Here is a 13,632-nt window from a genome sequence, read left to right as displayed (position 1 = left end):
TGTTGATCTTTTAATGCTCTACAATTACTTAGCAAGAATTCACTCCTATGAAAAAGCACTTCTGACAACTGAGTGCTTGGCTCTCTCTCAGAAGAGATCAGTTTTACAGCCTGATAACAATCTCTATCCTCAACTTTATTCCATCAATTTGCCCTCGTCATTCCTTTCTAAAACAGAAACCCCCTCTCACTAAGGACTACGTGTTCAAGTTGGATTTCCCTAGGTTTTCACCAGGCTACATTTTTCTTAGGGATCTTGGGTAAGCAGTCTCTGGTCTGCTAGTCAGACCTGTTTTTTCTGTTCTGCCTTGGACACCAGCATGGTGTCACTGCTATAGGATTGCCCATGGCTGGATTGATGCATCCAACTGTCATGGCTGAGCAAGTTTTACCTCCTGGCACTGCTTACAGATGTTGTCTGAACTACTTCTAGCAGATACTGATGCCTTCTTTTAGGGGCTAGTTACCATTTCTTGCATGATGTTGAGAGCTGATAGCTGAGGATCACAAAGCACATCAGTGCTGACGAAGGAAACAGCACCTTCTCCCGACTCCTGCTCTGCTCCCCTACCCTGACACACAGACCTGTCCAGCTTCTCCAGGAAAATGCCTTTTCTACAAAAAACTTTCCTCGCTTCATAATCTTAACACATCAAAACTGCTCGAAGGCATCAGGTTAGCAAAACACTAAACTCACTAAAGGAGAAATACAGTCCTGTTTAGCTTCATTGCAGCTAACAGTTGCTTGCAGAGCAAGGACCTTTAAATACTGGTTGAAACCTAAAATAGAAGTTCTTGATGTATACTAAGAAATCAGTAAGTGATAGATTACTAGAAGTAAAAGAGCAAAGTCAGGAGCAGAGCACTGCACGGCACAGGGATGTCCTGCTTGAGGCCAGTGGCTGGCTTCACGAAGTAACACCCAGCTACTGCCCCTGAGCAGCTTTCCATGTTGCTGCTGCTTCTGCACTTTATTTCCTGGTCAAAAGACAATGCAGTTGTCTAATTTTTTCTACAACATCTTCAAGTGAACAGTATCATCTGTTTGAGAACTTAAGGTCTGCCATTTTATCAGCCCAGGTGCATTACCACTGCTGTTATCAAAACGTTTCCAGGCACAGCAGAGTAAGATGAGGTAAGTGAGGACAAAATTTCCTCACCTTACAACACTGCATTTGTATCTCATCAACTTCTCCTAAACTGGGAGACAATTAATTATCTGATGATAAAAAAAATCCTTCCTAAGTTTCCAGATTTTCTTCAATAGGAAGAGAAAAAAAGACTTTTATCTGTTTTCACAGCCTTTTGCACTCAAATTTAATTAATGGTCATAAATTCCAAGAAATACTTTCTCCAAAGCATCCGTTAAGAGCCTTCACTTCTTACCCAGTTATTTACTGCATGGGACTTTATCCAAGATGGAGTCAATAACACTGCAGCTACCTACTCATCCAATCCCCTGCTCAAGCACATTCAGCAGAGCCTGCCACAATTTGGTTGTTCAATTCCAGTTGCAGCGAGCCTGCCCCACACCAGCGCAGTGAAGGCTGAGCGAAACCTTCCCTGCAATTGCTCCTGTGGCAGGAGAAAAAGCAGGAGGCCCATCTCTCCTGTGATCTTTCCTTTTTGTTGGCACACAGACAAAAAACTGGGCTCATGCAAAGCATTAAGACTTTGAAATGAAAGAAGGGGGGAAAAAAAATCAAGTTAAAACAGAGATACTCCCCCTCCTCCACAAAACAATAGGCTACAAGTAAAAAAAAATTAGGTAGAGTAAATGAAAAACATCAAGAAGTCAAGATTCCTGGCACAGGAAAGGTATGAACGTGTACAGGACAGAAAAATCCTAAAACTAAAGAATATCACAATCCAAGAATCTAAGATTAAATTAAGGCTAAGATTAAAACCCACAAGTGTATGGTTTAAAGGGCAAAAATAAATAAAATGTAAATCAAAGTTTTAGTTCCAAATAAATTCCCTTTTCATTTTGGAAGTAAACAGCATACGTTAAGAATAACATGCCAGGCCCATCCAGTCAGTAACAGGGCACAAACAACAACAGGACAATGGAAATTATACTGAAGTAGAGATGTAAATGTCATAATTGATGAATTATTATTTAATATTTAGAATGGGAAAGTAAATCGCCATTTTGGTCATGTCAGACCCAGTGGGGTACATACTAGTGAAAGATAATAAGTAATACTCTGTAACCCAAGGAGTTAACAATGTGAGAGAGATCCAGTTAGTAAAACAAAAAAGGGGAATCAAATGGGTAGATGTGGAACACCAAATTATGACCACAGCTGCTTTGAAGTGACTGGCAGCTCATAATTGTTGATCGAGCCCTTTTCTCCAGCTGTTAGACTGCATTAATACAGCTAAAAATACCTTTCCTGCTTTTTTGGTTCTCCTTATTGCCTTCTCTCTTAAGAAAGCGCTATTAATTGCCGAAGGAGTTGTTTATGGCTGAGTAAGTGAGTCACAAGCCACATTCTGAAGCCAACAGTGAAAATGCAAATGTTTTTGAACTCCTGATTTAGGCAGCATGTATTTTCTAAACTAGTTTCCGTTTCAATAGTTTCTGTGTTTACTGTTTCCTCCTTTTTCCCAGGTGTCTCCTAGGAGCTGCTTGAGTCATACCCCACACACACTATGGAGAACTTCAGCTACTGTGGCTTCATCTCTAACATTCTGTGAAGCAGGGAGTGTTCTTAATTAATTCCTCAGACACCTAGCAGACGGAAACTGCCACCTTTATCTGCCGTCTACAGCTCCCTACCACTTCCAGGCGTGAACGGCCCAGCTCCAAGCTGGCAGACTTTCCCAATGGAAGCATCTTCCCTGAAATGAGCCCCACTGAAAATGACAGGACTCAGCTGCATGTGGTACTGGCAAAAATAGCCTCTGAACAAGACAAAAAGCCCAACAGTTTTCATCAAGGAGACATGTCAGCTCCTGAGGCTTGCACCTTCTTGCAGAGAGTGAGCTAAGCACTTCAGGAATAAAATTAAGTCAAAGTAATAGCAGTTTGCACAGTTGGTACTCTCAGAAAGCATATGCCAATTTCACACTAGACCAGGGCCAGTAAGTCAGCTTTCTAAGTGCAAGCACTGCACAGAAGAGAGGCGGAGGTACATCAGATTGCAGTTTTATCTTACGTGGTTTTGGGGATGAGGCTCTGCGTTTAACTTGTACTGTACCCATGGGGGCCACACCCCACACATGGGTATATCATTCCTCAATAGAGATCAACTTCATTCATTTTCCAACAGGAAAAGATATACATTTGCTTGGCAAAGAATAGGATAGAAGTACATCAGCAAGCAGATCCTTTTGAAAGGAATGGGTTTATTTCTCCAGCTGCTGAATAACAAGACATTGGGTGTTTTTTTTAATTCCTTAAAAAGAGCCAGAACTAACAAGCAGCATTTATGAATGTGATACAGCCTGATCAATGTTTTCTCCCTGTATCTCCCTATATTAAGATGTTTGTTAATCATTCATTCCATAATTTTCCTAAAAATGCTTGCTCGATACATTAAAAAGTAGGCAACTCTATATATTCAATTACATGCAGAAAACTTCTATTGCTTGATTGGGGAGTCACGATGCCAACAGCTTTCATAGCTTGCCATCTCTGAAGACAGAATCATACTTAATACTTAGTATAACTAGGCTTTTCATCTTAAACTGTAATTACTTTCCACTTCAGAACTACAGAATGAAGCATCTTCCTATACTTAAGCCTCCCAGCACACAGCCAGCTTGCAAAAATTGAACAAAGAACATTATCGATTTTCTTAAGGGAGTAAGATATTTGCTAACTGCCAAGAACTATAACTATTCATGTGTAGCATAAGGAGATGCAGTGTGAGAAATGACACGCATTACTCCGTCCATATTCTGGAAAATCATTGCAGCTGAATGAAATCTCAGTTTATCACAAACCAAGCAATATGAAAAACTAGGACAGCCTCTAGGAAATTAGGAGTATGCATATAAAAAAAAGGATAGCAAAGGTTTCATTTCTGGGTCTAACTAGGTGAATGAATAAACTTCAGTGTAAACACTCACTGTTTAAATATAAGGTTCAGCAGAAACAGGTTTAAATGAGATTTGACTAAAAAAAAAAAATAATCTTACTTCCTGCAAGTTATAAACATGACCGAGTATTCAGAGGAAAAAAAAAATGGCATCAGCATTGCAGCTGAAATTGCAACTCAATTGATATACAGAATAAAGAGGTTGCAATTCCAAAAGGCTTCCATACCTTTTATGTATTTATACATACATACATACACATGCAGTCATACATTCTCAGTATCCTTAAACAGCAACTCATTATAACCACATCAGAGCAAGGGAGTAAGAAAAAGCAAACAAACAGAAAATGCCTTTAAAGAGTCATTAATCACAACATTGCTTATTAAAGAAAGGATTTAAATAGTTAAAAAACAGGGTTTCAAACCCACAATCAGTAGATGGATCAAAATAACAAAAATACTTACCTGTGCATTCTTATTCCTGGCTTCTCTCCTTGCTGCTTTTTCTTTTAGCCTTTTCTCCTAAAACAAACAAGATGCACAGTTTTAAAGCAAACTCCTGGTTGTTTGTTTTTTTCTTTTAATATTTTAAGATTAAAGTTGAGCTACCTAGATATTTTTGATGCACATATGGTATACTGCTCGTATTCACCCTACATGTTACTGATGAAAAAGGATAAATAAAAAGATCTGATTGAGGTATTACTCATCCTTCTTGCTGTTAAAGTAAATAAAACTACAAGAATGATTCAAACTCACATTTAATCTTCACCAAGGCTTGTTACTCTTAAAGGAATGATGTTGCTAAGTATTTTGGCAAGTTAGTATTTGTCTCTAAAACAAGGTTGCTAAAATGGCATCGAGAGGTCCAACTTTTCTTATTTCTCAACGGCTTAATACGAAAACCAATCCATTTAACAAACTTCCTAACTTCAGAATTGGTAAAACAACTGGGGAGTGACAACTGGGGAGTGAAAGCTAAACCAAGCTCTCTCCAGCCTTCACATCCCCGTTATTACCAAATGCTCTAGCATAGCATTTGCTTAGTAATTGCATCAGTTCAGAAACTACAGCATTAAGTTCTCTCTACCAAAGGGATTCTGCTATGGGAAAACGAGCAAAGGCATTGATAAAATTCATTCAAAGCTGCCTGCCAGATTTCTGAGCATACAAAAGTGGCCAAGATATTGACATTTATTGCTGCTTTTTTTGTTGTTGTTCTTATTGGGATTGGTTTATTTTTAAACCAACCGAAGGATCATCTCTAATATAGACTATGTCAGGTCCCTGCAATTGAACAGCCTTTAAATTATCTGTTTCATGGGGTAAGGAGAGAAATTCAGGTGAGGGCACATATCCCTTAGAAAAGCACACCACTCCCTCTTTTTCTTTTGTCTTAATGATGCTGATGACATTAACGTTGAAACATTTTGCTAGCACAAAGATGTTTCTGGAGTACAACTCTCTCTGTTTATTTGAGCAATGCAGGCTGTTCCTAGTATCAGCACATTTAGAACCAGGTCTACATAAAAGGGGACATTAACACCAGTCCAGGGGCAACACTTCAGCACAGAGAAGGCTGAAGACCAGTCACATTCCAGCTCACTTGTGGGAGTAACAAGAAAGCTATAGCTGCAGCAGTCCTGGTGCCATATCACCACAACGATGGTACCAAAGCATATTGGTAGGTATCACACAAAGTTGTTTAGAAAAAACAGTGTGTTTGAGTGCAGACTTGGGAAAAGGAGAACAGAGCCACCAGGATTTTCAAAATTGGTGTCTAAATGCAGTTTCTTGTGACCCATTTGTCTGGTATGTGCCATTTTCTCTCCCAACTGCCCTAAGTACAGAAGTGTTAATCTCTAAGTCAACCTCTCCTCCCCAAATCAAAACTTAACGAATAGATTTCATCGCCCCTGCCCCTACCAAAAGACAGGGACAAAACCACATGAGGTTTATGTCTCACTGCTTTATACAGTTCTCCAATGCTGTGTGCAAAGCTGTCTGGTTCAAACACCTCAACACACTCAGAGATACATGTCAGGGCCTCCAGTGCATGATAAGAAACACAACAAAAACGCCACTGCTGTAGGCAAATACAACACAGCTGCCTTATTAGTTAAGGTTTGTTAAAGTTAAAAAAGCAGTAAAAAATAATAATTTCATTTAAGGCTGCAAGGGCAGCACATGGAGCAAAAGAAGCCACCAGGACCAAGTACTGTCTGGTACGGACACAGTGTGCTCTCTAAAACACTAGACCTAAGCATCACGACCTCAGAGTCATAATGGGGTCATCCATGTTATGATTCCTTCTCTTCCAAGTCAAATTTGTACTCATTTCTGATCATTTTTACTTACGCTTTTCTAATGATTTTACTTAAGCTTTCCACTTTCACCCACTGTTTTAAAATGGTTTAGTTGTGCATTCTTCACTCTTTGGGGTCACCACTGGGGTTATCTTGTTTTTCTGCTAAAACTGTGACCATTTTCAAACTTTGCCACTGAAAAAGTGAAAAAGAACAGAGCTACAGAGTAATATGCCAGATACTACAAAGCAGGATAAAGCAGCTTTTAAACTGAGTAGTCCACAAAAATTTTAGATAGAAAAATTCTATGCTATATGAAAAGACGGTGTCTTAACTACAGTCACACTGAATAAGTTTTAACTTATGGACACCATCTCTTGCCCTCTTGAACTGCACTGCTGTGAAGAGATGTGCTCCACCTCTGTCTTCTCCGTGACCTCTCGGTAAGCATTGGGGGTTACTGTCAGGTCCCCCCAAAGCTGTCTCTGCTCCAGGCTGAACACAGCCAGCTCCCCCAGCCTTTCCACACAGGACCACCATTTCAGTGACCTCAGCTGCAGTTTGTCAATGACCTCCTGTATGGGGGGACAGCGGTGGTGTGTAGGATGCAGTGAATACTGAGTAGAGGAATGACCTCCCTCAAAGTGATTCAGTTAAAAGCATCAGGTAAGAGCTGATACAGTGTAAACCGCACCACTGTCACCCTGCATGCAATCTGGTTCTCTGCACCAACTACCTTATTCTGTAATCTTCCTCTTACTGGGCTATTTCACTTGCTAATGCAGGAACAGCCATCAGGCTCTAACTTAGGCTTCAGTTCTGGAAAACAATTATACACAGCTTCAAGTACATGTGTAAGTACACACAGTGTGCTAAGCAAATGCTTAAATGCTTTTCCCCAGCCAGGACCTTATTTCCTGCTACCTAGAGGACAAATGTATTTTCTACCATGCCAAGGTAATAGCCCCACATAAAAAATATATACACTTTTATATGGCTGCACAAAACACAGAAATTAACTACCTTGCCTTAGGTTACAAAGAAATGCTACAGCACAGCCAGAAACACAGATCTCCAAAGACTCAGATGAGTATTTTAACTGTGATGTCATTCATTCTTATATTGCTACTGCTAGCAAGAAATATGGGCACACGGACACACATGGACAATGTACTTTGAGATAGCTGTAAGAAGTAATCAATCGAGGCAAATTTGAATCAAACAATTCAATATTGATTTATTTCATGTGAATAGATTCTGTTCATCTAAGGATAAGTCTGTAACTACCTGTACTTACTAAGCTGTCCAACATTAGTTTTCATACATGGGAAAAAGTAACAGAAAAGTCTAGATTTTCTTGGAATATCTAAAGAAACACAGTAAGAATGCCAGGTTAATCACTGTTCTATCAAGCTATAAATCATTACTTGTAAAAATGGCACATAATTTAGAGAGGAAATTTTTTCATCTATTTCAATTTACTAGGGCAGGAAAACATAAGATCATGTTTCGAGGTATGAATACTTAATCATATATGTTACTGGCTGACACTCTGTTATAGTGTAACTTCATAACACAGCACCATAAGGCTGTCAGATAAAGCTCTGAAACATCACAATCTGATTAAATACTCTTATCTACAATAGCGAAGTCAAGCATCCATACTTTCCTCTGCATTTATACCGAACAGCTCTCCATACAGCAGCAAGATGTCCTTTCCAGGCTATCAACGCTGATGATGAGAAAGAACTCTAACCAAAAATCAATGCAATAATTTATTGCAGCTTAAACTCCTGAGAAAGTGCTTCTAGCCCCTTTAGACCACAACCAAGCAACCTCACCTTCAAGGCAGTAGCCAGAACATTCATTTATTATCACAGGTCAGCAACACTGTGTATGCAGGTTTTGAACAGTGGCTAAATGCAGATTATTTAGACATCATTTAAGGAAAAGTTTGGATAGGTCAAGAACCACAGGTTCATGGACTTAGGAAACAGGAGGGGTGATGGGATCAATGTGCCTGACTAGCACAACACAATCACTGAATCACTCTACTGCAGTGGTTATATCCTGGTTCAGAATAATATTCTATCTAGATTTTACAACATTTCACTGCAGGACAGTGCACCACAAGCTTTCAAAACTAGCTGCTGTTAATAGTCTGAGCCTACTTATCTTTGACTTTTAGACCATGTTCAAATAGTCTCCCAACCAGCTTGAAGGAATCTTCATTATCAAAGTTTAGCTCCTTATGTAGATACGCGCTTATTATGCTTCCTCTTAACTTTCTTTTGCAAGGTGAAGAAAATTAACTCTAGGTGTCTCTCAGCATATAGGTCTACTTTCCTAAATACTTCAGGAACAGACATAACTGAGATCTCGCCACCTCCCCAGTCCTACCTGTCACTTCTGTTTGTACATTTATAATTCTATCAGCCCTTTTGATCCTGTCAGAAAAATCCCACAGCAATAGTTCACATTGACTTGATCAACAACCACGTCACCCAAATCTTTGTCAAGGTCTGTATCTGTAAGGGAAGAGCTATCAGTCCTAAAATTCTATTTTAAATTTCTTCTTCCTAGAAATTTGTATTTCTGCCTATCTTAAAACACTGTTTTCTTTGTTTGAGCCCAACTTGGCAAGAAAGCTTTTTCCATGTCACTAAAAAAAAAGTATCTTGAAATAACACACTTCCCATAAAAAAAATCCCATGGGTTAGCTAGAAACGCGCTTAATCAGAAGCTGGTTTGGGATGTTCCAGTGACTGAGGCTTTGGTTCATTTAATTTGTGCCATGTTTATTTATTAATCAAAATACTTCAGTAAAAAGCCTTGCAGAAATTTCAGTGTATTCCACAAATGTATTTACAAACCAGATTCTGCTCTAATAAAAATATAACGCACACAGTTCATTACACATCTACTTTCCACAAAGCCACACTGGTTAGCATTATATTCCTTTCATTTAGTTCTTCATTAATGGTATTGCACAGCTCAGAGACCTTCTTGATCAGCTTTTTTAAATTTCCTGTAAATTACCCTTTTTTCCCCTCCCCAGTTACACATCTAGTTAACAAGGATGTCTAATAACCTCAATAATCACAGGGATGAAAGTTTTCAGTCATCATCATGTAATATGGCTAAATCATTTGGCTTTTAACCAAACAGAAAAATGTATGGTTACTGAAATCTTCTACCTTTCCTGCACTAGAACCAACAACAGAACCAGCTCTGCCCAACACAGTGCCAAAGCCACGGATAAAGCAGCTTCTAATATGTGGAAAAGCCACTCACTGTTCTTAACTCTGAAGCTACGAAGTCTGCCACTGGCTTTTCACACTCCGTTTCCTCTTTCTTTCACTGTTGAGCTTTAGACCAAAAACTCGTAACCCTTTCATTTCTCCTCAAGGCTCCAATACGCTTACTAAAAAGAAAATATTCTAACATTTACATTCTACGTTCTCAAGTTGGCAAAAAAAAAATATTAATAGCAGCATGGCAGCTCTCTGTCATTGCTGAGGTTAGGCATATGTGAAAGATGAGTACATAAACAGTTTAAAAGCCAAGTTTTAGTTATAAAAAGAGAAAACCCAGCAATTTTGAAAGCTGAAGGTTCTTCCCTGCCCCCACCCCAGGAAATCCCCTCTTTGACTCACTTCTTTCTACAGTTGATTACATTTTACTTTGTCCAGAGGGTTAAATGTGATATGGAAAAAATACAGTGTTTATTGCCATGTATAATTAACAGCTTTGTTTCTTATAGTATTTTTTTTTTTAGCTTTTTAATTTGTAAACATTTTTGTATAATAAAAGTCTCCTTTCCTTCTCTTTAAGGATTTGTACATGGGTTGTAACTGCTCAGATTTACATTAAATAAATTCCTTTATTTGGTGATATACTGCTCTTTTACCAGCCTGAAATTTCACTGACCTATTTGTTTACCAAAAGGCAAGAAATAGTTTCACTCAATACAACTAATGCATCCTATGGCACATTTAGCCCTGAGAGAATTTTAAAAGCCTATGGCAAACCTATTTCCTGTAAAAATGTCACGTTTATCTGAGTCATCTGAAGTCTTTTTATTTAAATGCTCAAGAACTCCTGCAGATTTTGATCAAAGATTTTAACACCGTATTTTTAATAAATGATCCTTTACATACTGATGCCGTAATTTGGAGGTACCAACCTACTCTATTTAACACCTGAGGTGATGGTCTACCACACAATAGATCTTAGAGGTGGCCAAGGTTTGGAACAAATCACCCTGTTGCCTGGAAAACTGTCATTTGCAGACACATCTTAGCTGGAACCAGTACCTGATATAATTTTGTGGTATTTTATTATCTCCTGTCATTTTAGAGGGACAGGACATAGCTAAGGATAGCCAGACGTGTTGCAGAAAATACACACAGCTGTTCAAAAGTTCATAGCATTTCTCACATACTGGCATCGCCATATTCAAGAGCTGATTTCCTCCCAAATTTTGAAGTACATATATGCTCTGTAAAGTGACTGCAGCATCCCACATTTGTCTTCTCTCAGATTTCAGGCCAAGTCTGTCCTGCTTACATGAAAAATATTTTTTCATTATTATTATTATCTGCTCTGCTTGCAAGCAACTTGGTATCTGAAAATCCAGCTCTAATAAATAAGGCACCAGCCCATAAAGCATACTATCTAGCTACACAGCCAGCACACACGAGCCAACACAGAATGAAACTGTGACCTCTTCCATAGCAGTTGTGCTCTGCACAGGTGGAAGGAAGAAAAGTGAGAACTATTTATTTTACATACATTTTATATTGCTATGTAGTTTAATATTTGTCTTGTTACAGAGATTAGCAAGTCATCTACATGCAAGCAATGCTCCAACCACCGAAACAAACCAACATTCCCTACTGAAAAGATAAAATTGAATCAACTTATTGGTGTTTCTTTGAGTATTATTTAAAAAGACAACAACTGGTTTCAGATGGGATAAAGTTAATTTTCTTCTTAGTAGCTGGCATAGTGCTGTGTTTTGGAATTAGTATGAGAATAATGTTGGTAACACACTGATGCTTTAGCTGCTGCTAAGCAGCACTCACTCTGAATCAAGAATTTTTCAAGTTCCCCGTGCTCTGCCAGTGAGCAGGTGCACAAGAAGCTGGGAGGCAGCACAGCCAGGGCAGTTGACCCAAACTAGCCAAAGAAATATTCCATACACAGAATGTCAAGCTCCGTATATAAACCGGGGGAAGCTGGCCAGGAGCCACGGATCACTGCTTGGGGACTGACTGGGCATTGAGCAGTAGGTGGTGAGCCATTGTATTGTGTTTTTTTCCCTTGGGTTTTATTCTCTTTTTCTTCCCTTTTCATTACAATTATTATTGTAATATTTTATTAAAATTATTAAATTGTTCTTATCTCAACCACAAGTTTTACCTTTTTCCCATCCCTCCTCCCCACCCCACTTGGGGGGTGAGGGGTGGGGTGTCAGAGCGAGCGAGTAGCTGCGTGGTACTTGGTTGCCAGCTGCAGTTAAACTACAACAGGAAATTAAGTACAAAATTGTTTACTATTAAATAAACAAATCTTAATACCTTCAGGGTAAAAAGCAAAAGCTTTCTGATTATTTTATGTTTGTTTTATTATTTAGGTTTTTTTAAATCTCTTTAACATTTGGTTTTAAAAATCTACTGAATAATCTCTTCAAGCACCAAACTGCATAAACATAATGATGTAAACCTCATATGTAGAGCTGATATTAGAGCTAATGTTTACTTTATAAGTAGGGAAACTGAAACACATAGGTCTTGTATGACCTATTTAAGACAACACAGGAAAAGTGTGGCATCAAAGGCACGTAAAAAACAGCACAGTGACAACCTTAAACATTAAACAAGCACTGGAAAAAGTCTTAAGAGGCAGCTGGAAAAAAAGGCATTCTCATTTAAAAGAGGAAAACGAGCTAGCAGAAACTGACCCTTGGAAGGACATTGTTAGAAGGAAACCAATGCAGAAAACCAGTGGACAAAACTGAAAATTCTCATTTAACATCTGAACACATTTTAAGGATAGAATTTTTTATTTTTTTTTAAAGTTGGTAAGTAGGCCATCTGGTTTAAACATATGTATGTTTAACATACATATATTGTCACAAAAGCAATTTGGGATGTTATCAACTGAGGAGGAAAGGGACACAAGATAGGACATGTATACGCAGTTTGTTTCTGACAAATAGCCTCCCAGTAAGAATGAGATATTAAATCACAGTAATTAAAATAGAGAGGCAGTACAGTAACCATCTTTTTTTGTGTGCAAATGGCATCTAAGCCAGACTCTGAACCTACAGAAATCAAAGGGGTTCTTTCAAATGAATTCACAGACCCTTCTATTCCACCCTGTATGCACATACACAAACACACACAGAAAGAGAGGTAAAGGTAACCCTAATTCAACTGAAAACACAAGAGAATTACATCAGGAAATAAGTTAGTTAATGGTGTTTAAAACTAACACAGCTGTGACCTAAAACCTTAACGACCAAGTCAATGGGAGTTACGCCGCAAAACACATTAGTATTTTTCTAGAGAAAAGTAGAGGAAAAAGGCAGATGAAGATGTACTTGATCTGATTTTGATTCTGGCCGCTTTTAGTTTTGAAGGAATGATACCATTTAAGAATGGAAATTCATAATCTGGACAGGTCACAGACTCCTGAGCTGTCTGTGCAGCCACTCTTACGGAAACAGCCAGCTCTCATACACCAGATCTGAGTGAAGGCAGAAAACCCCCGCAGCTATCTGCACCTGCCTCAGTAAGCGAAGGGTGCAGCTCCAGTCAGAACCTGCCAGGATGCCTCAAAGACCCGTGACAAGCAAAGGTTAGCACTCTGGGCAGTTGTGCCATTACATCCTCTGGCAGGACAAGCAGCCTGGCATGGAAGCTCCATCTTAGCTGAAGCTAAGCCTGCACTGCTTCAGCCTCCACACACAGCTGCATTTTCCTGGCATTCATCTGACAAGGGTCTACAAAAACAACCTACTCACAGTTACTTCATTTTCTTATTTTTTACATCAACAAGACAAGGCCAAGAACTCCAGTTTTGCTGGAAAACTCTTAGAAAACACTCCAAGGGCACTGAAGGGCACTTCAAGCTTCAAGCCCATCCAGCTGCTGAAGTGAAAGAAAAGTGAACAACGAGCAAGCCCTTGCCTCTGCCAGCAGCACAGTGAGGCCAGACGTGCTGCTGCTAAGACTGAAAAGGGATGCCCGTCAACCCACCTGTCAGTGTCCCTTC

The 13,632-nt window shown here is 39.1% G+C and overlaps 1 protein-coding gene across 1 annotated transcript in view; it reads right to left on the bottom strand.

Annotated features, from left to right (window-relative positions):
* DDX10 (DEAD-box helicase 10) overlaps window positions 1-13,632 on the bottom strand; it is a 192,216-nt gene that overhangs the window by 56,988 nt on the left and 121,596 nt on the right. Inside the window, exon 16 of the mRNA XM_055702317.1 lies at window positions 4,511-4,567. Coding sequence (XP_055558292.1) covers window positions 4,511-4,567 — 57 coding nt within the window. The remainder of the gene's footprint in view (window positions 1-4,510; window positions 4,568-13,632) is intronic.

Source organism: Falco cherrug, chromosome 2 (genome assembly GCF_023634085.1).
Source record: "Falco cherrug isolate bFalChe1 chromosome 2, bFalChe1.pri, whole genome shotgun sequence".
NCBI classification, from domain to species: domain Eukaryota; kingdom Metazoa; phylum Chordata; class Aves; order Falconiformes; family Falconidae; genus Falco; species Falco cherrug.
This window is presented reverse-complemented; position numbering and strand designations above follow the sequence as displayed.